Source organism: Macaca mulatta, chromosome 10, assembly GCF_049350105.2.
Source record: "Macaca mulatta isolate MMU2019108-1 chromosome 10, T2T-MMU8v2.0, whole genome shotgun sequence".
NCBI classification, from domain to species: domain Eukaryota; kingdom Metazoa; phylum Chordata; class Mammalia; order Primates; family Cercopithecidae; genus Macaca; species Macaca mulatta.
The window spans coordinates 10,557,981-10,583,131 of record NC_133415.1 but is presented as its reverse complement, the minus strand read 5'-3'; the positions used below and the strand labels follow the sequence as shown (position 1 = coordinate 10,583,131).

The following is a 25,151-nucleotide window of genomic DNA, read 5'->3' as shown; positions in this document are numbered from 1 at the left end:
AAGAGATTCTCCTGCCTCAGCCTCCCGAGTAGCTGGGACTACAGGCGCGTGCCACCACGCCCAGCTAATTTTTGTATTTTTAGTAGAGATGCAGTTTCGCCATGTTGGCCAGGCTGGTCTCGAACTTCCGACCTCAGGTGATCGACCCGCCTCGGCCTTCCAAAATGCTGGGATTACAGGCGTGAGCCACCGCGCCTGGCCAATTCTTTCTCTTTAGCAATAGTGTCAGCACACTCCATTACTCTCCAGTTATCTTTTAAGAGAAAATAAAAGGCTTCAAATCACCTGTACGAGATCTAAGAGTGCTCTGGCGGAGTCATACCTCTGCAAGGTTAGAGATGTCAAAGGGAGTCCTGGTCTAGCGAGAAAAGGGAGAGTGACACAAAGTACAGGTGCTTGGGTCGGGCGCGGTGGCGCACTCCTGTGATCCTAGCACTTTGGGAGGTCGAAGTGGGAGGATCGCTTGAGCCGAGGAGTTCGAGACCAGCCTGGGAAACAGAGTGAGACCTTGTCTCTATTTAAAACAAAAAAAAATCGGCTCTAGCCTGTAATTCCAGCACTTTGGGAGGCCGAGGCAGGCGGATCACCTGAGGTCAGGAGTTCGAGACCGGCCTGGCCAACATGGTAAAAACCCGTTTCTACTAAAAATACAAAAGAGCCGGGCGTGGTGGCGGACACCTGTAATCCCAGCTACTAGGGAGGCTGAGGCAGGAGAATCGCTTGGACCCGGGAGGTGGAGGTTGCAGTGAGCCGAAATCGCGCCAGTGCACTCCAGCCTGGGCAACAAGAGCGAAACTCCGTCTCAAAAAAACACCCCAAAAAGAATGCTTCACAAAAATTAAAGAAATACAGCGACTGCAGATGGGTCGGTTTCACTATAGCACAAGTAGCGGAAAGAGGACACAGACTGGGGAGAAATCACCCTACACAAGATGACAACTGAGGAATGAGAAGTGGGGACTGACACACGCCACGGTGAAACCGCGCACCACGACCAAAGGCGGTCCTAGGACTGCGACTAAGCGGGCGCAGAGGCCACCCTCCAGGCTTGGCGGGGGGATGAGGGCAGCACTGGGGGCCTGCTCAGTCTGGCCTTAGGGAGGACCTTCGGGGCTCTCCTCTCTCCCCATCGATCCCTGAGCAGTTCCCGAACAGAAATCGGAGACCAGACGGTGCCTGGGCCCCAGCCCTCCCACGCGGACTGCGCCTTGGGCCTGGCTCGGAGGTGGGTCAGAGTCTGCGAAAGACCAGCGAGGGCTCTCAGGTTTCGGGGCAGGCGGCGGGCGCCCACCCCGGCTAGCAATGGGAGTCGCGCGGCGACCGGGCGAGCCCGGTAGGCAGGACAGGACTGCGGCGCAGGTCCGACTCAGGCGGAGGAAGCAGCCGCCGCCCCAGCTGATGGAGTGCGGCCGGGGGCTTCCCAGAGGAGGCGGCGACCTCGAGCCCTTTCGAACGTTTCTACCAGGCTAGCTCACGTAGCCTCGGCCCCGCCCGGCCCCGCCCCGCCCCACCCACTCCGGCCACCGCCCCCTCCCCGGCCGACACTTCGCGGGTGGGGCGACTTGCGATAGCCCCTTTAAGAGGCGTGGTCACGTGCTCCGCCCCCACCTCCCCCACGCGCGCCAGTAAGGGGTGGGGTGCGGGAGGAGGTGCCGGGGAGGCTGGGGGAACGAGGTGTGCGCTGCTGCGCAGGCGCGGTGGTCGGACGACAGACCGTGTGTTTCCAAAATGGCGGCAGCGATGGATGTGGATACCCCGAGCGGCACCAACAGCGGCGCGGGCAAGAAGCGCTTTGAAGTGAAAAAGGTTGGGTCTCGCCAGCGCCTTCCTCAGGGAAGCTAGAGAGGCGCGGATCTGGCTGGCAGGCCCGAGGATGGTCGAGGCGCGGAGTAAAGGGTTTCATTTTAGGGCGTTCCTGGGACCGGGTACCACGAAAGGAAGTCGGGGGGCGGGCCTTAGAGTTGATCGGCGTGACGGCGGCCCACTGTCAGGGGAAGTGTTGGTTTCGATGTGAGGCTGAGGGGCCAATCACAGAGCTGCTTGTTGAGATACGCGGGGTTGCGACTTGGCGGCGGGAGCCAAGCGCCTGAGCTGTCACTGGAGTGGTTGAGAGGTGGGGGAAGGTAGGGTGGGGTGAGGTAGGGTGGGGTGGGGTGGGGTGGGGTGGGTGGAATGGGGAGTCAGAGCGACTGCGGCGGTGGAGGATGGGGCAGTGCGGCGAAAGCCTGGAACCTGAGGTCCTACCGCATTGGAGGCCTCTGAGGAGCCCCGCTAGTGATCTTGCTCCGCCCCTTTTTGAAGCTTGCTTGGGGTCCTCTCACTTGAAGGGATCAGACTTGTTCCTCGCTGAACCGAGGCCTCCATTAACCCCATCTCTGGGCCTCACACCGCCGAGTTAGAGTCTGGAGTGTAATGCTTGGGTGTTCTGAGACGTCTGTTGGCTTTTCCCACAACCACCCCACTCTTGGATTCTCTGTCACGTTCAGAATCTCCCCCTTCCGAAATAATAATAAAAAGCACGGTGGAACTTGTTAAGAAAATCCGAGCCCAAATCCTGTGGCATTTCGGAAGGGTTGAGTACTAGTTGCGAATGACTTGGTAAGAGGGGAAAGCAAAAATGGAACGTGTCTTTTGCATGAAATGCATTTTAGTGGTTTGCCACAGTTTGGGAGAAAAGTGTCGATTCCCACCTAACATGAAAACTATTCGAAATGGAGATTCTGAAATAGGGAAGATATTCCTGGAACATCTGGCTAAACACTGACAATATCCCCCCCCTCCTAGTGCTTTTTGGTGTCTCATTGTGGCCACTGCTGCTCAGTTACAGCCAGCCATATTGAAGAATAATAGAAGTAGGGGCTTTTCCTCCAAGTTGAAGCTGTGATGTGAAAAGTGGTGAAGAAGTTACTAGGCACTGAGACTGGGGTTTGAAAGCGATGAAGGTTTGGGAGTACTTGTAATTGAGGAAACCAGAGTTGAATGAATGAAATGCCACTTTTAATTAAACTCTTACTGGAATTATTATCTTTTTTTTTTTTTTTTTTTTTTTTTTGAGACGGAGTCTAGCTCTGTTTCCCAGGCTGGAGTGCAGTGGCCGGATCTCAGCTCACTGCAAGCCCCACCTCCCGGGTTCACGCCATTCTCCTGCCTCAGCCTCCCGAGTAGCTGGGAGTACAGGCGCCCGCCACCTCGCCCGGCTAATTTTTTTTGTATTTTAGTAGAGACGGGGTTTCACCGTGTTAGCCAGGATGGTCTCGATCTCCTGAACTCGTGATCCGCCCGTCTCGGCCTCCCAAAGTGCTGGGATTACAGGCTTGAGCCACCGCGCCCGGCCTGGAATTATTATCTTAATAGAAGAGTCTAAACATATAAAAGTTCAGAACATCAGTTTATTTTATGGTAAGAATCGAACAAAATTCTAGTGAATTGTAGAATTTGTTATGAAGTAATCTAAGATTTAAGTGATGACCTTGTTCTGTGTACTGACATGGGCAGTTAATTATCCAGCTTATCCCACGATTACCTGTTTTATGATCCAGTCATCATCTTAGTTCATTCTGTTCCCTAGCTTTCACTTCATTGCTCATGCTTCCAAAGCTGCCTGGAAGAGCAGATACTTATTCAGATTTTGAGCGCTTCTGCAACTGCCACCAAAACCTGCACAGAAATTCAAGTTTGTGCTTTTTTTTTTTTTTTTTTTTTTAGATGGAGTCTCACTCCATCGCCCAGGCTGGAGTGCAGTGGCACGATCTCGGCTCACTGCAACCTCTGTCCCCCAGATTCAAGCGATTCTCCTGCCTTAGCTTCCCAAATAGCTGGCATTATAGACACCCGCCACCAAGCCTGGCTAATTTTTGTATTTTTAGTAAAGACGGGGTTTCGCCATATTGGCCAGGCTGGTCTCGAACTCCTGACTTCAGGTGATCCACCCGCCTCAGCCTTCCAAAATGCTAGGATTATGGGCGTGAGCCACTGCGTCCGGCCAGACTAAATTGTTTTAAACTACAGGAAACAAAAGATGACATTCATTTATGTCTTCATATACTCAGTCTTTTGGAGAATAGGAGAACGTATGTGTTGTCTACTGTTGTCTTTGGTATAATAAGATTAACATAATATCCAAAACCTTTTGTTTGGTGGTTCCTTGTGGCCAGAGATCATAACTACAACTGCAGCCTGAAGTCCTAAAAACTGTGTGTGTGTTATAAGGAGAATGCATTGTTCCCTCTTTTTGTCTTTGCAGTGGAATGCAGTAGCCCTCTGGGCCTGGGATATTGTGGTTGATAACTGTGCCATCTGCAGGAACCACATTATGGATCTTTGTAAGTAATTGGAGGAGGATGGGAGGAAGTTGAGAAGGTTGCAGAGCTTGTGGCTATCTTGATGTGACCGATTTTCTTCTTCACAAGCAGATATCAAGCCTACTCTGAGCACTCGGTCTTCTGTATCTAGTCTTTTGGTGTGTTTGAAATAGAGTAGTTTTTTTATGATGTCCTGGAGGCATACCCAGCTTTCAGAATAAATCTACTCAATCTAAAGATGGCAGGAACACATTTAGAATTAATTGTGGACAACAGGCACTGTTGATTCTTCCTGCATATCTCCCATCTTGTACCTAGACTCAAAGGTAGAAATACTGAAAGGAGGAAAATAAAGTTTGAGCTAAAATATTCTATCTGAGGCGAGGCGTGGTGGCTCATGCTTGTAATCCCAGCACTTAGGGAGGCCAAGGCGGGCAACATGGTGAAACCCCGACTCTATTAAAAATGCAAAAATACTCTATTAAAAATGCAGAAATTAGCCGGGCGTGGTGGTGCATGCCTGTAAACCCAGCACTTTGGGAGGCTGAGGCGGGTGGATTATTTGAGGCCAGGAGTTCAAGACCAGCCTGACCAGCATGGTGAAATCCCGTCTCTACCAAAAATACAAAAATTACCTGGGCGTGGTGGTGCATGTCTGTAATCCCAGCTACTTGAGAGGCTGAGGCAGGACAGCTGTTTGAACCTGGTAGGTGGAGGTGGCAGTAAGCTGAGATCACACCACTGCACTACAACCTGGGCGACAGAGCAAGACTCACAGTCTTTTTTTGAGACTCAGAGTCTCAAAAAAAAAAAATGTCTATCTGAGCTAATTTTTGCTGGTCATTGTTTACAAAGGAAAGAAGCCTAAGGAGTAAGTATTTTGTATGTTAGGCCCAAACATAATAAAAAGGAAATCATTGCCAACATCTAAATAGGTAATTGATTGCACTAAAGAAATTTCATTTAAATCTCCACATATTTTATTACATGTAGTGGTCAGCACATAGTGATCCGATTATAGTCTTTGATGGACTGATTTCCTGTCCTTATAGTAGAAGGAACAAGAATGTTGATCACACCAGGAACAGTAGAGGTTACTTTTTCATCCGGGAACTAAAATGATTTGTTACTGAGGCCAGAAATGGAGGAAAGAAACTTCAAGTTTCTAGAATTGGAATTATAGGAACTTACTTTTCAGATCACTCACCTGCCTTTACAACTTCATCTTGAGTCACTCCTGCTCACTCTGTTAGTTTACCTGGACACTTTTTTTTTTTAAACTAACTATGGTGGCCAAAGCAGCCATGGCCCCTGGCCAGTTTTCCTTTTTTTTTTTTTTTCTTATTTTGAGATGGAGTCGCCCAGGCTGGAGTGCAGTGGCGTGATCTCAGCTCACTGCAACCTCTGCCCCCTGGTTTCAAGCAATTCTCCTGCCTCAGCCTCCTCGATAGCTGGGATTACAGGCGCCTGCCACCACGCGCAGCTAATTTTTGTATTTTTAGTAGAGACAGGGCTTCACTATGTTGGCCAGGCTGGTCTCAAACACCTGACCTCAGGTGATCTGCCCACCTCGGCCTCCCAAAGTGCTGGGATTAAAAGCATGAGCCACCGCTCCCGGCCTGCTTTTTCATTCTTAAGTGTCCATGCTCTTTTTCAGAGCCCTTACATAGCCTATTCTTTCTCGCCTAGAATATTCTTCACCTGTTCTCTTCCTTGGTTTTGTCTAACCCAGCACTGTCCAATCTGAATGTAAGCCACAAATACACATACATAATTTTAAATTTTCTTTTTCCTCTTTTTTTGTTTTTTCAGAGACAGGATCTCGCTTTGTTGCCCAGGCTGGTCTCGAACTGGCTTCAAGTGATCCTCCCACTTTGGCCTTCCAAAATATATAGGCGTGAGCCACTGTGGCTGGCCTGAAATTTTCTAGTACCCACATTCATAAAGTAAAAAGAAAATAAAAAGGTGAAATTAATCTATTTTATTTAACCTTTTATAGCCAAAATATTTTTATTTCAACATGTAATTAATGTAAAAAAAGGAGATATTTTACATTCTGTCTTTGTACCATCTTTGAAATTTAGTGTGTATTTTACACTTACAACACATCTGGATTCAGACTAGCCACATTTCAAGTGCTCAATAGTCACATGTGGTTAATAACTACTTTATTGTGCAATGTAACACTAACCCAGAGTTGAGCTTTAGATCTTATCTTAAACTTGCTCAGATGTTTTCAACTTGGAAAGCACGAATCAAATATTTTCTGTTGGAAAGCAGTCATGGCATATACTGGTCATGTATTGCCCTTGGCTTCTTTGAGCTTTTGACACTGTTTATCTCTTCACACTGCAGCCAAGGGAGATCAGCAGCTACCATGATGTTTAATATAGATGATGTGAGCCCATCACAGAAAAACATATGCATGGTTTCAAATGTGTTTGGGTGGGGTCTTTGATTACATGCTTGCCAGTTTCTGGGCCTTGCATTTTCACAAGGGGTTATACCCAGAGAAAATTTTACTTTATTGGGGCTCTGTTTTGAAAATAGTTAATGATTTTTAATGATCTTATATACAACCCTGATTTTTTTTTTCTCTATACTTAAGTCAGTGTATATGTGTCTCTGGATATGAGAGAATGTACTTCTTAGAAGGACCACAGAAGACAAAGGCGATCCATATTCTGTCTTCTCTTAGAGTGAAATGCTTGAGACATCACATTAGGCTTTCAGTGGAATACCTGTTTTGTTTCATAACATATTTCGAATGTCAGATGAAGTAGGATATTGAAATCTTACAACAAAAACCTATGAAAGTATTTTCTAAGTCATATCTTTTATTTATCCAATGAATATATCCTGAGCATCCTGGTAGGCACCAGGATAAAACAATGACAGAGATCAGGTCTTTACCTTTTTTTTTTTTTTTGAGACAGAGTCTCTGTTTGTCTCTCAGGCTGGAGTGCAATGACGCAATCTTGGCTCGCTGCGACCTCCGCCTCCCATGTTCAAGTGATTCTCCTGCCTCGGCCTCCCAAGTAGCTGGGATTACAGGTGTGGGCCACCTCACCCGGCTAATTTTTTGTATTTTTACTAGAGATAGGGTTTCGCCATGTTGGCCAGGCTGATCTCGAACTCCTTACCTCAAGTGATCTGTCCACCTTGGCCTCTCAAAGTGCAGGGATTACAGACGTGACCCACTCAAACTCCTGGCCTCAAGCAAACCACCCCCTTTGGCCTCCCGAAGTGCCAGGATTATGACTGTGAGCCACCATGCCCGACCTCAAGTCTTTACCTTTAAGAAACACACTCTTCGGCCGGGCATGGTGGCTCACATCTGGAATCCCGGTACTTTGGGAGTTCGAGGAGGGTGGATCACCTGAGGTCAGGAGTTCGAGACCAACCTGGCCAACATGGTGAAACCCAATCTCTACTAAAAATACAAAATTAGCCAGGCGTGGTAGTGCACGCCTGTAATCTCAGCTACATGGGAGGCTGAAGCAGGAGAATCACTTGAACCTGGGAGGTGGAGGTTGCAGTGAGCCGAGATCCTGCCATTGCACTCCATCCTGGACAAAAAGAGCAAAACTTTGTCTTAAAAAAAAAAAGACACTCTTGGCCAGGTGAGGTGGCTCACACCTGTAAACCCTAAGACTTTGAGTGTGAGGCAGGCAGATTGCTTGAGACTGGGAGTTCAAGACCAGCCTGGGCAACATGGCGAAACCCTGTCTCTACAAAAAATTAGCCAGGCATGGTGGCCTATGCCTGTGGTCCCAGCTACTTGGGAGGCTGAGGTGGGAAGATCCCTTGAACCTGGGAGGCAGAGGTGACAGTGAGTCAAGATTTCTCTCCACTGCACTCCGGCCTAGGTGAGAGAGTGAGACTCTATCTCAAAAAGAGAAACACTGTTTATTTTTTTTTTTATTTTTATGTATTTTTTTTGTTAGCAATAGGGTCTCACTCAATTGCCCAGGCTGGAGTGCAGTGGTACAATCATAGCTCACTATAGCCTTGACCTGGGATCAAGCAGTCCTTCTGCCTCAGCCTCTAAGTAGCTGGGACCACAGGCGTGCACTACCACACCTAGCTAATTTTTTTTTTTTGGAGGCGGAGTTTCACGCTGTCACCCAGCTGAAGTGCAATGGCGCAGTCTCGGCTCACTGCAACCTCCACCTCCAGGGTTCAAACGATTCTCCTGCCTCAGCTTCCCGAGTAGCTGGGATTACACATACCCACCACCACACCTGGCTAATTTTTTGTATTTTTAATAGAGACGGGGTTTCACTATGTTGGCCAGGCTGGTCTCGAGCTCCTGACCTCGTGATCCACCCATCTCGGCCCCCAAAGTGCTGGGATTACAGGTGTGAAGCACCGTGTCTGGCTGCGAATTTTTAAATTTTTTGTAGAGATGGGGTCTTGCTATGTCGTCCAGACTTGTCTTGAACTCCTGGACTCAAGCAATCCTTCTGCCTCACCTTCCCAAAACACTGAGCTTACGGGTGTGAGCCACTGCCCCTGGCCACACACTTTTATTATACACACTAAGGAGAAAGAGTCTGAGTGTCATAACATTAAAAAAAAAAAAAAAAAAGGATTTATATGGGAAAAGAACTTAGTAAAGAAAAACAAGAAAATGGATTTATTTTTGTAAAGACAATTTTTGTTAAAGATGAAAGTAAGAATCTAGATTTAGCAATGGCTGTATTTTAATAAATCTTGTCTGGCCTTAAATGAGTAATTATATACATAGCTGTAAGTAAATAAGAATGATTATGGCTGTGCCTCAGTAGGATTCTGAAGACTTCCTCTTTTAAGTCCATATTGATTCTGCATGCCCTCCTATAGCTTTGTATTTATTTTATTTTACATTGTCTCCTTTCTTGGTTGTATTAAGGAGTTGCTGAAAAATCAAATATGCTAGGTTTTATTTTCTCTGTTACCTCTGGTAATCTTATTCCGGATGATGGGGAATCTTCATCATCTTAGACCCAGCCTTGGCCCAGAATATGTTAGTATCTACCTAAAACTACAGATCCATCAGTGTTTTGGTTTGGTTTGGTTTGGTTTGGTTGGTTTGGTTTGGTTTGTTTGAGACAGAGTCTCATTCTGTTGCCCAGGCTGGAGTGCTGTGGCATGATCTCGGCTCGCTGCAACCTCTGCCTCCCAGGTTCAAGCTATTCTCCTGCCTCATCCTCCCGACTAGCTGGGACTGCAGGTATGCACCAGCACGCCCAGCTAATTTTTGTATTTTTAGTAGAGATGGGGTTTCACCATGTTGGCCAGTCTGATCTCTTAACTCCTGACCTCGAGTGATCCACCCGGTGTTGCCTCCCGAAATGCTGGGATTCCAGGCGTGAGCCACTGCGCCTGGCCCTATCAGTGTTTTGAAAGTGTAATCTGTCTGCTCTTGAGATGAAGCCATTGTTTCCTTAACAGCTCTTTGGTGGCATAGCCTTTCTATCAAAGCCGAAAGGTCCCCAAGCTTTAGAATCACATGATAGGCTTCGGCCTTGGCAGGGGTGTGACATGAACGCATTATGTGCCACTGTCTACCTGTTCTGGGTTGACAGTGAACAGTTCCTGCACCTGTTTAAACTAACTGGACCCAACCCCTTACGTACTCTCTGCAGCAAAAGCTCAAAAACGTTTGTATTGAGCACATTTTACACCAATCGTTTTCCCTGCTATATCCCTTCTTATCTGGCATTCTAGATCGCTGTAATATCACTCCTATATCTTTTTGTTCTTTCTTAGGAATTTTCTAGCAAAGAATGGATCTAGCTGGGCGTGGTGCTCACGCCTGTAATCCCAGCATTTTGGGAGGTCAGGGCGTGTGGATTGCCTGAGCTCAGGAGTTCAAGACCAGCTTGGGCAATGTGGTGAAACCCCATCTCTACTAAAAATACAAAAAATTAGCCAGGCATGGTGACACACACCTGTAGTCCCAATTACTTGGGAGGCTGAGGCAGGAGAATCACTTGAACTCGGGAGACAGAGGTTGCAATGAGCCAAGATTGCGCCAGTGCCCTGTAGCCTGAGGGGACAAAGCTAGACTCTGTCTCAAAAAAAAAAAAAAAAAATAGGAATGAATCTTGGCCGGGTGCAGTGGCTCACACCTGTAATCCCAGCACCTTGGGAGGCCGAGGCAGGCAGATCACTTGAGGTCAGAAGTTCAAGACCAGCCTGGTCAACATGGTGAAACCCCATCTCTACTAAAAATACAAAAAATTAGCTTGGTGTGGTGGTGCGCACCTGTGATCCCAGCTGCTTGGGAGGCTGAGGTGGGAGAATCGCTGGAACCAAGAGGTGGAGGTTCCAGTGAGTAGAGATTGTGCCACTGCCCTTCAGCCTGGGCAACAAAGTGAGACTCCGTCTAAAAAAAAAAAGAATAAGAATGAATCTGTATTTGTCTTGTATTTCTTCTAGTTATAGAAATAGTTTTTGTTTGCTTGTTCAAGTACCAAGAGCCTACTTTGCACTTGGCAAAGACCAGGTCCCTGCTCTGTGGGAGCTTTGAGTTGAGGGGGAAGGAGGGAGGTCAGGTATGTAAAGGGATACTCATAATTGATGTGTTAAGAGTGCCTGAAGGAGAGGAAAATGACTCAGGGTGGAAGCGTCAGGAAAAGCTTCGGTCAAGAAGTAGGGATTTAAGCTGGGTCTTGAAGGGTGGAGATTAATTGAGAGTGATAGGAGGAGGAGCATGTTGCAGGTGTGGCAGAGAGGAAGGAAAGAACTATACCATGAAGGGAGCCTGAAGGATTCTTTAGGTTAGTAGTGCCATGGCCACAGTCAAAAGAAAGACCCAGATCAAATTTAAACATGATGACGTACCTTGAAACAGTTTTGATTTTCACTTTAATAATTGTGACTCTTATTTAATTTTATAATATATAGTCCTCCTCTTAAGTTAGAGGATCCAACTTAAAGGATATTATGTTTACTTTTCTCTACCATTCTTTTAAATATAGTAGTGTATTCCAGTCCCAATAAGTTCTTAAATACACTGCATAGACCCTAGATCCTTTTTTTTTTTTTTTCTCTTCAAGATGGAGTCTCACTCTGTCACCCAGGGTGGAGTGCAGTGGCGTGATCTCAGCTCACTGCAACCACTGCCTCCCAAGTTCCAGCGATTCTCCTGCCTCAGCCTCTCTAGTAGCTGGGATTATAGGCATGTGCCACCCACCACACCCGGCAAATTGTTTGTATTTTTAGAAGAGATGGTGTTTCGCCATATTGGCCAGGCTGGTCTTGAACTCCTGACCTCAGATGATCTGCCTGCCTCAGCTTCCCAAAGTGCTGGAATTACAGACATGAGCCACCACGCCTGGTCGAGCCACCATGCCTGGCTATTTTTAATTTTTTTTTTATTTAATATTTTTTTTTTTTGAGAAGGAGTCTCGCTCTGTCGCCCAGGCTGGAGTGCAATGGCGCGATCTCGGCTCACTGCAAGCTCCGCCTCCCGGGTTTACGCCATTCTCCTGCCTCAGCCTCCCGAGTAGCTGGGACTACAGGCGCCCGCCACCTCGCCCAGCTATTTTTTTGTATTTTTTAGTAGAGACGGGGTTTCAGTGTGTTAGCCAGGATGGTCTCGATTTCCTGACCTCGTGATCCGCCCGTCTTGGCCTCCCAAAGTGCTGGGATTACAGGCTTGAGCCACCGCGCCCGGCCTTTTTTTTTTTTTTTTTAAATGCAAGGTTTTGCTCTGTCACCCAGGCTGGAGTGCAGTGGTGCAATCATGGTGCACTGCAGCCTCAACTGCCTGCACTCAAGCCATTCTCCTGCCTCAGCCTCCTTAGTAGCTGGGACCACAGGCATGGGCCACCACACCTGGCTAATTTTTTTGTTTCTAGAGATGAGATGTTGCTGTGTTGCCCAGCCTGGTCTTGAGTGGGCTAAAGTGATCCTCCTGCCGTGGCCTCCTAAAGTGCTGGGATTACAGGTGTGAGTGACTGTGCCTGGCCCAATTCTTTATTTTTATTTTATTTATTTTATTTTTTGTTTTTGAGATGGAGTCTCACTCTGTTACCAAGGCTGGAGTACAGTGGTGCAATCTCGGCTCACTGCAAGCTCCGCCTCCCAGGTTCACGCCATTCTCCTGCCTCAAGTCTCCTGAGTAGCTGGGACTACAGGTACCCGCCACCACGCCTGGCTAATTTTTTTATATTTTTAGTAGAGATGGGGTTTCACCATGTTAGCCAGGATGGTCTCGATCTCCTGACCTCATGATCCACCCACCTCAGCCTCACAAAGCGGTGGGATTACAGGCATGAGCCACCGCACCTAGCCCCAATTCTTTATTTTTATCAGTTGGCAAGCCAAGTTACTCTGTAGTGTAAATCTGGCTAGCAAAAGTAAGTTCTTTGCTTTCCTTTTGTGTGTGTGTGTGTGTGTGTGACTCTGTCGCCCAGGCTGGAATGCAGTGGTGTGATCTGGGCTCACTGCAGCCTCTGCCTCCTGGGTTCAAGTGATTCTCCTGCCCCAGCCTCCTGAGTCACTGAGATTACAGATGTCCACCACAACGCCTGGCTAATTTTTGCTATTTTAGAGAGGGGGTTTTGCTATGTTTTGCCAGGCTGGTCTCAAACCCTGACATCAAGTGATCTGCCAGCCTCATCCTTCCAAAGTGCTGGGATTGCAGGCATGAGCCACTACTCCTAGCCTTTGTTTGATTTTTTGTTTTTTGATATAGAGTCTTGCTGCATTGCCCAGGCTGGAGTACAATGGTGCACAGCCTCAGCTCACTGCAACCTCTGCCCCCTGGTTTCAAGCAATTCTCCTGACTCAGCCTCCCAAGTAGCTGGGATTACAGACGTGTACCACCACGCCCAGCTAAATTTTGTATTTTTAGTAGAGATTGGGTTTTGCCATACTGGTCAGGCTGGTCTCGAATTCCTGACTTCATGTGACTCGCCCACCTCAGCTTCTCATAGTGCTGGCATTACAGGTGTGAGCCACCATGCCCAGCCCAGTTTCTAAATTTTTGAAGGATAAAAAAATATATATTATTGTGGTATCTCTTCCCCTAAAACCACATATGCCCATTAACATCTACTTTTGTTTGTTTGTTTTTTTAGTTTTCCTTTTTTTTTTTTTTTTGAGACGGAGTCTCACGCTGTTGCCCAGGCTGGAGTGCAGTGGCGCGATCTCGGCTCACTGCAAGCTCCGCCTCCCGGGTTCCCGCCATTCTCCTGCCTCAGCCTCCTGAGTAGCTGGGACTACAGGCGCCCGCCACCGCGCCCGGCTAATTTTTGTATTTTTAGTAGAGACGGTGTTTCACTGTGGTCTCGATCTCCTGACCTTGTGATCCGCCCGCCTCGGCCTCCCAAAGTGCTGGGATTACAGGCTTGAGCCACCGCGCCCGGCCTTTTTTTTTTTTTTTTTTTTGAGACGAAGTCTAGCTCTGTCACCCAGGCTAGAGTGCAGTGGCGCAATCTCGGCTCACCGCAACCTCTGCAGGTTCAAGCAATTCTTCTGCCTCAGCCTCCTGAGTAGCTGGAACTACAGGTGCCCACCACCACGCATGCCCGGCTAAATTTTTTTTTTTTTTTTTGAGACAGGAGTCTTAACACTGTCGCCCAGGCTCGAGTGCAGTGATGCGATCTTGGCCCCCTGCAAGCTCCGCCTCCCGGATTCAAGCAATTCTCTTCCCTCAGCCTCCTGAGTAGCTGGGACTACAGGCACCCGCCACTACGCCCGGCTAATTTTTTCTTGTATTTTTAGAAGAGACAGGATTTCACCATGTTGGCCAGGATGGTCTCGATCTCCTGATCTCGTGATCTGCCTGCCTTGACCTCCCAAAGTGCTGAGATTACAGGCGTGAGCCATTGCGCCTGGCCTACACCCAGCTAATTTTTCGTATTTTTAGTAGAGACAGGGTTTCACCATGTTGGGCGCACTGGTCTTGAACTCCCGACCTCATGATCCACCCGCCTCAGCCTCCCAAAGTGCTGGGATTACAGTCATGAGCCACTGTGCCTGACCATAGTTTTACTATATTTCACCTGTAGTGGTTTGAAGTACTTCTCCCCTATTAAATAGTTTCTCCTGAAGCTTTTTATTCTTCAGAAGGAAGACTCCATTTAGTTACTATCATCAGAGAAAGCAAATTATGCATTAGTAATTCTTGTTCTTTGAATATTTATACCCAGTTGTACTTTACCCATCAGATCTTTTTTTTCTTTTTTTTTTTTTTGTTTTTTGAGATGGAGTCTTGCTTTGTCGCCCAGGCTGGAGTACAGTGGCACGATCTCAGCTCATTGCAAGCTCTGCCTCCCGGGTTCACCATTCTGCTGCTGCTTCAACCTCCCAAGTAGCTGGGATTACAGGCAGCCGCCACCACGCCTGGCTAATTTTTTGTATTTTTAGTAGAGGCGGGGTTTCACTATGTTAGCCAGGATGGTCTTGATCTCCTGACCTCGTGATCCACCTGCCTCAGCCTCCCAAAGTGCTGGGATTACAGGCATGAGCCACCATGCCTGGCCTGCGATGAGTTCTTGACTGAGATCAAGATCTGATGGGTAGGTCGGGCGTAGTGGCTCACTTTGGGAGGCCGAGGCGGGTGGATCATCTAAGGTCAGGAGTTTGAAACCAGCCTGACCAATATGATGAAACCCTGTCTACTAAAAATACAAAAAATTAGCCGGGTGTTGTGGCATCCGCCTGTAATTCCAGCTACTTGGGAGGCTGAGACAGGAGAATCGCTTGAACCTGGGAGGTGGAGGTTGCAGCGAGCCAAGATCGCTCTATTGCACTCCAGCCTGGGCAACAAGAGGGAAACTCCGTCTCAAAAAAAATGGAAAAAAACTCAGTCTAGGCAACGTGGTGAAACCCCATCTCTACAAAAATACAAACAATTAGCTAGGCATGGTGGTGCGTGCCTGTATTCCCAGCTACTCAGGAGGCTGAGGGAGGATCACCTGAACCCAGGAAGTTGAGGCTGCGGTGAGCCATGCTCATGTCACTCTGAACTGTAGCCTGGACAGCGGGAGTGAGATGTGCGTTTCCCATTTGTTACTCTTTTTAAACAAGGATAGGAAATCATCAGAAAGCATACTGTTAACCTCTGTTTTCTCTGTTCGTCCTTTCCCACATTCATTAAAAAACAATTATGGCTAATTAACCACTTGAGAATTGTTTTGGCTGCTATAGATTGAAACATTCCTGCTCCCAAGGTCCAGTGATCCTGTTGCTCTTGTTCCCACAGGCATAGAATGTCAAGCTAACCAGGCGTCTGCTACTTCAGAAGAATGTACCGTCGCATGGGGAGTCTGTAACGTAAGGAAGCATCTTTACCTGTCAGCATGGCTTGTAAACATATTTCCACTTTTCCTGCTTTGCTAGTCTTGAAAATAACTAGGGAAAAAAACTGACTAGTCCAGCTTTCTCCTAAAAGGTATACAAATAATAAAAAAAATTTTAAATCATGATACTATTCACCTGTTACAGGGTAAAAATTACAGTTACTGCAAAAAGGCACTTACCTGTCTTAATTATAAAGTGGACCCACTTTTGTTAGCAATATTTTGGGGCTTCATCTATGGGAATTGCCTTCAAAACCTGCGTGCACCCTTTGGAATATTCTCGGTAGAACTTTGTACCTTTGAAACAGACTTTTTTAAAGACCACGTGTCTAATGGAACTAAGTTTGATGAGTAAATTGAGTGTTCAAGTTTCTGTGTATGTATGTGTGTGTGTGTGTGTGTGTTTGAAGTGTGGCATATGTACTGAGACAGGATTTTTTTTAACATGGCTTATGCCAGAAATGCTTTGTGTAGCTTTATTGGACTGAATGGCCTTCCAAGAGTGTGACAGCTGTGAAGGATAACAAATACCAAATATGTTATTTCTAGCATGTGTTAAAAATTCATTCTTTAAGCTGTAAAGTCCCAGTCACATGAGCTAAAATTGTCTTGTCAGGGCCTCCTGTGTCATGGGGACAGAATACCCACAGTTTCCAGCATGACACAGGGCTAAGAGATTCTAGAGTCAGACCACCATTCCCTGTCTTTGTGACTGACTTGCTGAGTGATGTTAGGCAAGGCGTTTAACCTCTCTAATCCTGGGTTCCCTCATGTAAAATGGGGCTGATAGTAGACCACATAAAATTGTAATCAGGATTAGATGATTTATGTTAAAATGTGATTAAACAGCTCCCAGCACATAGTAAGCACAAGTGCTTGTTAAAAAAAAATCTAAATAGGCCAGGTGTGGTGGCTCACGCCTGTAATCCCAGCACTTTGGGAGGCCAAGGCAGGTGGATCACGAGGTCAGGAAATCGAGACCATCCTGGCTAACAAGGTGAAACCCTGGTCTCTACTAAAAATACAAAAAATTAGCTGGGCGTGGTGGCGGGAGCCTGTAGTCCCAGCTACTTGGGAGGCTGAGGCAGGAGAATGGTGTGAGCCCGGGAGGCAGATCTTGCAGTGAACTGAGGCTGTGCCACTGCACTCCAGCCTGGGTGACAGAGTAAGACTCTGTCTCAAAAAAAAAAAAAAAAATCTAAATAAATACAAATTAGAGGTAGAGGTGTTACTGTGTAGATGGTGTTCTTGGTATTTTTTCCTGTTGCCTTGCAACCCTTTTTCCTACCTACACTGTTTTTTGTTTGTTTGTTTGTTTGTTTTGAGATGGAGTCTCACTATGTGGCCCCAGCTGGAGTGCAGTGATGCGATCCCAGCTCACTGCAACCTTCACCTCCTGGGTTCAAGTGATTCTCCTGCTTCAGCCTTCCAAGTAGCTGGGATTATAGGTGTGCACCACCACGCCCGGCTAATTTTTATATTTTTAGTAGAGATGGGGTTTCACCATGTTGGCCAGGCTGGTCTTGAACTCCTGACCTCAGGGCGATCTGCCCACCTCAGCCTCCAAAGTGCTGGGATTACAGGCATGAGCCACCGTGCCCAGCCCCTACCCACACTTTCTGGTACACCTTCTTCCATCTCTGTTGCGACCCTTTGGCCAGGCTCACAGTAGACCGTGTTGGCCATGGGGGAGCTTTAATCATTTATGGGGATAAAAGAAGTATGTTAGGCTCTTTGCTCTCTCTGGCATGCAGACATATACTAAGAACCATGTTCCTTTATGTGGAAAGAAAAGAGAGTGAACATCCCCTTCAATTTCGCTAAGGAGAGATTCTCTCAGAGAGCCTGACGTAAAAGAGAGCCAGCATGGTGTGGCAGAAGCCTCTGGATTAGTCCTGGGTTCTAGTTCTGGGTCTTCTACAAACCAGCTCCATGAATTAGGCAAGTCACTTGTCTGGGTTTCGGTTTCCTGTCTGTAAAATGAAGATAAAAATATCTGTCATGCTTGCCTGCCAGGGTTGATGTGAGGCCTCAAATGAGGTAATACATGTCAACATCTTCTGTAAACTGTCAAGTACTGTAAATTTATCTTCTGTAAATTGTACTTTGACCGCTAAATATATCCATTAACACGTCTTAGTAAACGTTCAGGGTGCTGTCACGTCCCTGACACCTCATTACAGCCCCCTTCTCCCCAGCGCTTGGTGTTCTCTGACTTAGTTGGGCTATACCAGGACCCTGTACCACTGCAAAGTGCTTAGTGGGTGAGGAGAGAGAGGGAGAAGCTGTCGAATACCCTTCGGTGAACCCGACCCTAACACCCGGTGGTTAAGAAAAGTGTCGCCGCTTTCTGCCTTTTGGAAGTGCTGCCTTTTCTCTTTTTCACAGTGAGTTATACAAGAGTCAACAGAAGAGGGATCTTCTAAAAGGCTGTACTCTAGGAGAATATTTGTCCTCTTGGGTATCGTTAGTGTAGTAGCTGTGGATTCCACTCTTAATTACTAAATTATGTTTTTGTCTTTGTCAAAAGATATTTCACAAGATAATAATCCATATTGTATAATCCCTTAAGTTCCATACATACTTTGGGAGGTGTACTGACCAGATTTCAGTTGTTATTAAATGAAGCTTGCAAAGCTTTTGTTGTTTTGTTAGGGTGTGAGTATTTCTCCCCGTGCCCCATCACAGCGCACCAATCACAGACGAAATGAAGGAAGCACTTGCTACACCTGTCCTAATACGCACATGAGCAGGGGGAGAAGTGCTCATTGTAGAGGCATTGTGATTAGCATCTGCATGTCATGAGCCCACACCAAAAAACTGCACGCAGCCTGTCCTTTTCCCAAATCTAAGCAGACTTCTAGCTCCCTGTCAGTTACCAGTGGTCTTGGTACTCTTGTCTTTTTACTTCTTGTCTTGATTATGAAATAAGCCTTTTGATGCTCTTTAGGCTGCTTGTGTGCTGTTTGTCCCTCGTAAGAATACTTCCTTTTACCCCAATTTTCTTTTATCTTATTCCCTAGGACAAAGTCCCTCACCCATTACAGGCATGTGAAGTACTGAGCTCTTGTAATATCAATATGTCTGTGAATAAGTCTGGAAATAAAGTTCCTTTGACCAGAGCTGAGCTGGGTGTGGGGAAGTTGGGGAAGTGCCCGTCTCAATTCTGGGTGGGTGGCAGTGACCGTGCACTTCTCTACCAAGGGCTGGGGAGAAGGCTCTGCTCCTGCAGGTCGTATTCTCCAGGGGCAGGAGGATGGGAGGGAAGCTAGAGACCAGGAATGGCGATATTTGAAATCTGCATTGATCAGGGGCCTCCTTTCCAGGGAAAGTGGAAGTATCCCCTTACAGACTGAATGGGACCAAGGAGCCACATTCCATGTTCTCTTAAAGAGAAGAGAGCTCAGTGCTAGCACATACTCCTGTGCTTCCTGAATGATTTCCTTTAGTAGTAGTGACATTTCTAACAAATGCTTTATTGGAAATATCCTCGCATCTAACCAAGATACAGTCAGTTGTTGAACTTTTGCCTCTCGTTGTTACCTCCTTTTCTAGCCCACTGTGTGTCACCCATGCCACTGCCCTGTGGGACCTGTAAAAAAACCGGAGTTATTTTTAATCAAATATCTTTTTTTCCAGCATGCTTTTCACTTCCACTGCATCTCTCGCTGGCTCAAAACACGACAGGTGTGTCCATTGGACAACAGAGAGTGGGAATTCCAAAAGTAGGTATCTTTGGTTGTTTTGACGGGGCTTTTTGACTTGCCTCAGGCTGAAAGGAGTGTGGTCTTGGGGGATGGAGACATGATACATGCCTTATTCTTTTAAAGCTAGTTTTTGGTTACTTAAGCTAGGACTTATCTGTATGGAAAATGCACAGAGGATTAGCCAACATTTAGACATTTGCAGCCTAGGGTCTCCCAAACTTTTTTTTGGTTTGTTTTTTGAGATGGAATCTCGCTCTGTTGCCCGGGCTGGAGTGCAGTGGTGCTGTCTTGGCTCACTGCAACCTCTACCTCCCGGGTTCAAGCAATCCTCCCACGTCAGCCTAGCAAGTAGCTGGGATTACAAGCATGTGCCACCATGCCCAGCTCATTTTTGTATTTTTAGTAGAGATGGGGTTTCACCATGTTGGCCAGGCTGGTCTTGAACTCCTGGTCTCAAGTGATCTGCCTGCCTCGGTCTCCCAAAGTGCTGGGATTACAGGTGCGAGCTACTGCGCCCAGCAGGTTTCCCAGCCTTGTAGGGTCTGTGAAAGTAGAAAATGTGATAATCTATAAACTCTTAAATATTTCATAAATTACATCCTAATGAGGTTCCATGGGCTACCTAATGTCAGGTAGCTTTTGACTAGACTTGTATCCACCTATCATATTTCAGTAGTTTATCTCATACTGATTAATTCTAATATAGCATTTATGGCTATCCTGATTAGATTTTATTGTTATATAAATAAAACATGGCCTGGTAAATTTTTAAAAATTTAAATGGTTGAAAGTGTATATCACAAAACATGAATTTCCCACTATAGGCCTCTGCTCCTGCTTGCTGGAGCTAGCCATCAGCGACAGAACAGCTTCTTAGTAGATTTTCTGACTCTCTCTTATATGTCCCAGCATTTACATGGCTGTGTGTATATATATTTTTTTGTTAACATAAATGTGAGTATCCTATACAGTAATTCACCTTTTTTTTTTTTTTTTCATTTTGTACATTTTGGAGATTTTCCATTTCCACAAATAACAAACTACCTCATTTCTAATGTTTGCAGAGTATTTCTTTATGTAAATGTACCTTAACTTTTTTCTTTTTTTTTTTTTATTTGTTTGCATGTTTTTAACATTTTTTACATTTTTTAAAAAGTCAGTCCCTGGCCGGGCACAGTGGCTCACGCCTGTAATCCTAGCACTTTGGGAGGCCGAGGCGGGTGGATCACCTGAGGTTGGGTGTTCAAGACTAGCCTGGCCAACATGGAGAAACCCTGTCTCTACTAAAAATACAAAATTAGCTGGGCGTGGGGGTGCATGCCTGTAATCCTAGCTACTTAGGGGGCTGAGGCAGGAGAATCACTCGAATCCGGGAGGCAGAGGTTGCAGTGAGCTGAGATCGCGCCTTTGCACTCCAGCCTGGGCAACAAGAGCGAAACTGCATCTCAAAAAACAAGTCAGTCCCTATTGGTGGACATTTGGGTTTCCAGTTTTTCACTGATGCAAGCAATGTGAAGGGAGAAACATCCTTATACATGAAGCTTTATGTAAATATGTAGATGTATTTGGAGCAGTAATTCCTAAAAGAGGAATTTCTGGGTAAAGAGTATGGCTGGGCTTGGTGGCTTACACCTGTAATCTCAACACTTTAGGAGGACAAGATGGGCAGATTGCTTGAGTCCACTAGTTCGAGACCAGCTGGCAACATGTTGAAACCCCATCTCTACCAAAAAATAGTAAATTAGCCTGTGCGTGATGGCTCGTGCCTGTAATCCCAGGACTTTGGGAGGTTGAGGCAGGTGGATCATTTGAGGTCAGTTTGAGACTAGCCTGGCCCACGTGGTGAAACCCCGTCTCTACTTAAAAAAATACAAAAATCAGCTGGGTGGTAGTGGTGCGTGCCTGTAATCCCAGTTACTCAGGAGGCTGAGGCAGGAGAATCACTTGAGCCTGAGAGGCAGAGGTTGCAGTGAGGTGAGATCGTGCCACTGTGCTCCAGTCTAGATGACAGAGTGAGACTCTGTCTCAAATAAAAGAAAGAAAATTAGCTGGATGTGTTGCCATGCACTCGCAATCTACTCTAGAGGCTGAGGTGGGAGGATGGCTTGAGCCCAGGAGGCGGAGTTTGCAGTGAGCTGAGATCAGGCCACTGCACTCCAGCCTAAGTAATAGAGCCAATAAAAAAAAAAAGGTCAGGTGCAGTTGCTCACACCTGTAATCCTAGCACTTTAGGAGACTGAGGCGGGTGGATCACCTGAGGTCAGGAGTTCAAGACCAGCCTGGCCAACATGGTGAAACCCTGTCTCTACTAAAAATACAAAAATTAGCCAAGCGTGGTGGTGCGCACCTGTAATTCCAGCTACTTGGGAGGCTGAGGCAGGAGAATCATCGCTTGAACCTGGAGGGCTGGAGGTTGCAGTGAGCTGAGATCACACCACTTCAGCCTGGGCAAAAGAGCAAAACTTCATCTCAGAAAAAAAAAATATATATATGTATTTTTATTTTTGAGAAATAGTGTCAGTTTTTCCATTCCTAAGAATATCCACTAATTTACACTCCCTCCAAACAGTGAAGCAGAACTCCCCTTTCTTCATTTCCTGCCAAGGCTTCCTCATACAATTTTTCCATCTTAGCCACTCTGATAGGTGACGATCAGTATTCGATTTTCATTTTTGGATATTCAGTGAGGTTGGGCAGTTGTTCATGTTTTTATATCTCTTACGCTTTTCTGTGAGCCACTGTGTTTATCTTCCTGCATGTTGTTTTCTTTTGAATTACTGGTCATTTTCTTTACTGAGTTTTTTCTGGGAAAGGAGTTTTTAAATTTAAATATAAGTCTTTATTAGGCTATTCTTGGATTTAAAAAACAAAAAACTAGGATTCTTTTGTTTGTGAAATACTTAGAAATCTGTTATTAGTGCAGTGATTTTGCCTTTAAATTCAATAATTTATTTTGGTAAAACATTTGGAAGTATTATCAGTGCATATTCAGTTTTTAAGAAACCTGCCAAATACTCAGTATCTGAGTGGTACTGTTGGGCTTCCTTCAGCAAAATGTATGGTAAGTGCCGTGTAAAGTATAAAAATGTTTGAGATGGTCCTTCCAGCCCTTGGAGCTTGCATTGTACGGAAAACCATAACAGGAATACATGTCAAGGCAGAGGACTTTTCTAAGTTTTCAGGCGGCCTGTGTAATTGGCTCTGCCCTACAGCAGGCTCAAGGTTCCGTTTTAGACCAAAACGGTCTCGTTTTGCCCGTACATGTGCCCAGGGCTAAATCTAAGAATTGGCGGGGGTATGAAGAATTCCTTGTCTGGGGCTTTGACTGCCACTCTAACTGGTGACTTTCCCAGGTGGTAGTTATCAGTGCATTGGGAAAACAAATTCTTCAGTATTCTTTAATCTGATAGGATTGTTCTACAGCCCATATCACGTGCTAGAACCTAACCTATGTGGAATTTGGCACAACAGCTCTTTTTAAGACAATATTTAAGTAGATTTCTTAAGAGAAGCTGTGATCAAGAGTTCCAGTGCCCTAGTTTCTATCCATACAACAAATTATTTTAATCAGGTTAACTGCCTAAAAAGATCCAGGACAAAAGATAATGAGGGATCTTGTGTTCAAGAAATCTGTTCATATGTGGAAGAAATTCCTTGGCCTTGTTTATTTTTATTTATATATATATTTTTTGAGACAGAGTCTCACTCTGTCCCCCAGGCTATAGTGCAGTGGTGTGATCTCTCGGTTCACTGCAACCTCCAACTCCCAGGTTGAAGCAGTTTTCCTGCCTCAGTCTCCCAAGTAGCTGGGATTACAGGCACCTGCCACCACACCTGGCTAATTTTTGTATTTTTAATAGAGACAGGGTTTCACCATGTTGGCCAGGCCGGTTTTGAACTCTTGACCTCAGATGATCTGCCCACCTCAGCCTCCCAAAGTGCTGGGATTACAAGGGTGAGCCACTGCACCCGGCCCCTTGTTTATTTTTTATAATTTTAGAGCCAAATTTCAGTTTCTGGGGAAAACAGAAACCCCTGAAATCCACGCCTAGCTTCTTTTCTCTTTGTATAGAACTGAATGTAATCAGAGTTGTAATTGGAGCTGATGACAGATTTTGAAATTGAAAGCTGATCAATCGCTATTCTCACTATTAGCTTTACCCCGAACATGCCTGAGTAACGGAGTTCAGGTGAAAATAGGCCGCCATGATCAGGGGAGCCCGAAAGTTTAAACTGAGCCCCTGCTTGGAGTGAGCAGGTGGAGCTGCCTTTCACAACCCACCAATGACTTTCCCCTCTCACCTCCCTAATACCACCAAGCAGCTACTCGCACCTGTCAGGTGGGCATGGTTGAGTCACAGGGAGAGCCTGTCACTAAGAGGGGATAGTAGGCAAGGAGTCCTGAAAGATGGGGAGGGGAAAGGGGATCACAATGACAGCTTAAGCTAGTGTCAGTGTCTCACTCAGTCCTGGAGCAGACTGTGATCACTGAGGTTCTAACTAAAGTTGCTGGTGTTTAAGCAGGTTTTATGTCTCACACAGGAAATTACCACGGAATTAATCAGAGTAATTTGCTTTGTCTTTCAGGTATGGGCACTAGGAAAAGACTTCTTCCATCAAGCTTAATTGTTTTGTTATTCATTTAATGACTTTCCCTGCTGTTACCTAATTACAGATTAGATGGAACCGTGTTTTTTCTGCTTTGTTTTTTCAGTTTGCTGTTTCTGTAGCCATATTGTATTCTGTGTCAAATAAAGTCCAGTTGGATTCTAGAACGGATGCTCTCTCTTGTGTATGTGAACAAAGTGAACATAAATGAAGAGTCTCCCCTTCCAAGGCTGAAAACTCAACTTTCGAAAGTGAAATGTTCGTTCATCCGGGCCAGAGCAGGGTTGTCCTCTGAGCGCATCACTTAGTCATGAGGCATCCGACAGAGGCAGAGTATGGATCGCTGGCACCCGAAGACAGCAGTCAGCCCTTCTTTCTCCTCCTGTGTGACAGCAGCGGGCAGCTGAATGAGGGAAGAACGTGGGATTCAGTCATCAAACCCAGTTCTGAGTCCTGGTTCCACAGCCTGGTTACTGATGGCAATCTTGGCAAAGTTGCCTCTCTGCGCTGAACTTTGTCTGTACTGTGGGCTTCTGAGGACTAAGTGGTATCATGTGGTCACAGAGAAAAGCTTTGTAAAATGTAAAACCAATATACAAATGTGACCTTTGGTTGTGTATGACAGCAGTCCCCAACCTTTTTGCCACCAGGGATTGGTTTCATGAAAGACAGTTTTTCCACAGCTGGGGGTGGGGTGGGGGTGTGCCTGGGGATGGTTATGGAACTGTTCCACCTGAGATCATGAGGCACTAGATGGACTCCACAACCTGGATCCCTCACATGCACAGTTCACCATAGGGTTCAAGCTCCTATGAGAATCTAATGCCGCCGCTGATCTGACAGGCAGAGCTCAGGCGGTAATGCTTGGTCAGCACCTGTTCACCTCCTGCTGTACAGCCGGGTTCCTAGCAGGCCATGGACTGGTATCCACTCTGCAGCCCAAGGGTTAGGGACCCCTGGTGTATGACATGTTTCTTTCTTTTCTTGGCTTAGAAAAATAAAGATATATATAATCGTGGCTGGCAAAAGGACAATTTATGAACTCAAGTTAAAAATTGATACTGGCCGGGGCGGTGGCTCATGCCTACAATCAGGCGGGCGGATCACGAGGTCAGGAGTTCGAGATGAGCCTGACCAACATGGTGAAACCCCATCTCTACTAAAAATACAAAAATTAGCCAGGCACGGTGGTGTGCACCTGTAATCTGGGCTACTCAGGAGGCTGAGGCAGGAGA

At 46.2% G+C, this 25,151-nt stretch overlaps 1 protein-coding gene and 1 long non-coding RNA gene across 3 annotated transcripts; one reads left to right on the top strand and one right to left on the bottom strand.

Moving 5' to 3' along the window:
• The first annotated feature begins 1,707 nt into the window (after positions 1–1,707).
• RBX1 (ring-box 1) lies at positions 1,708–24,944 on the top strand. Of its 2 annotated transcripts, none has more exons than XR_013399045.1 (5): positions 1,708–1,806; positions 4,244–4,322; positions 15,505–15,747; positions 17,185–19,326; positions 23,896–24,080. XR_013399045.1 is itself a non-coding variant. In XM_015150450.3 (5 exons), exons 1-5 carry the CDS (start codon positions 1,729–1,731, stop codon positions 23,906–23,908), a joined length of 327 nt encoding a protein of 108 aa, XP_015005936.1. In that variant the 5' UTR covers positions 1,708–1,728; the 3' UTR covers positions 23,909–24,944. The 2 variants fall into 2 exon arrangements, 1 of the variants encoding a protein (XP_015005936.1); XM_015150450.3 differs by having other exon boundaries at positions 15,505–15,575; positions 19,241–19,326; positions 23,896–24,944.
• On the bottom strand, positions 9,389–10,693 carry LOC144331731 (uncharacterized). The gene is made up of 2 exons (XR_013399101.1): positions 10,418–10,693; positions 9,389–10,101 (listed from the first exon to the last, which is right to left on the bottom strand). It is a non-coding gene; the product is annotated as an uncharacterized LOC144331731 (long non-coding RNA).
• Positions 24,945–25,151: the final 207 nt, after the last annotated feature.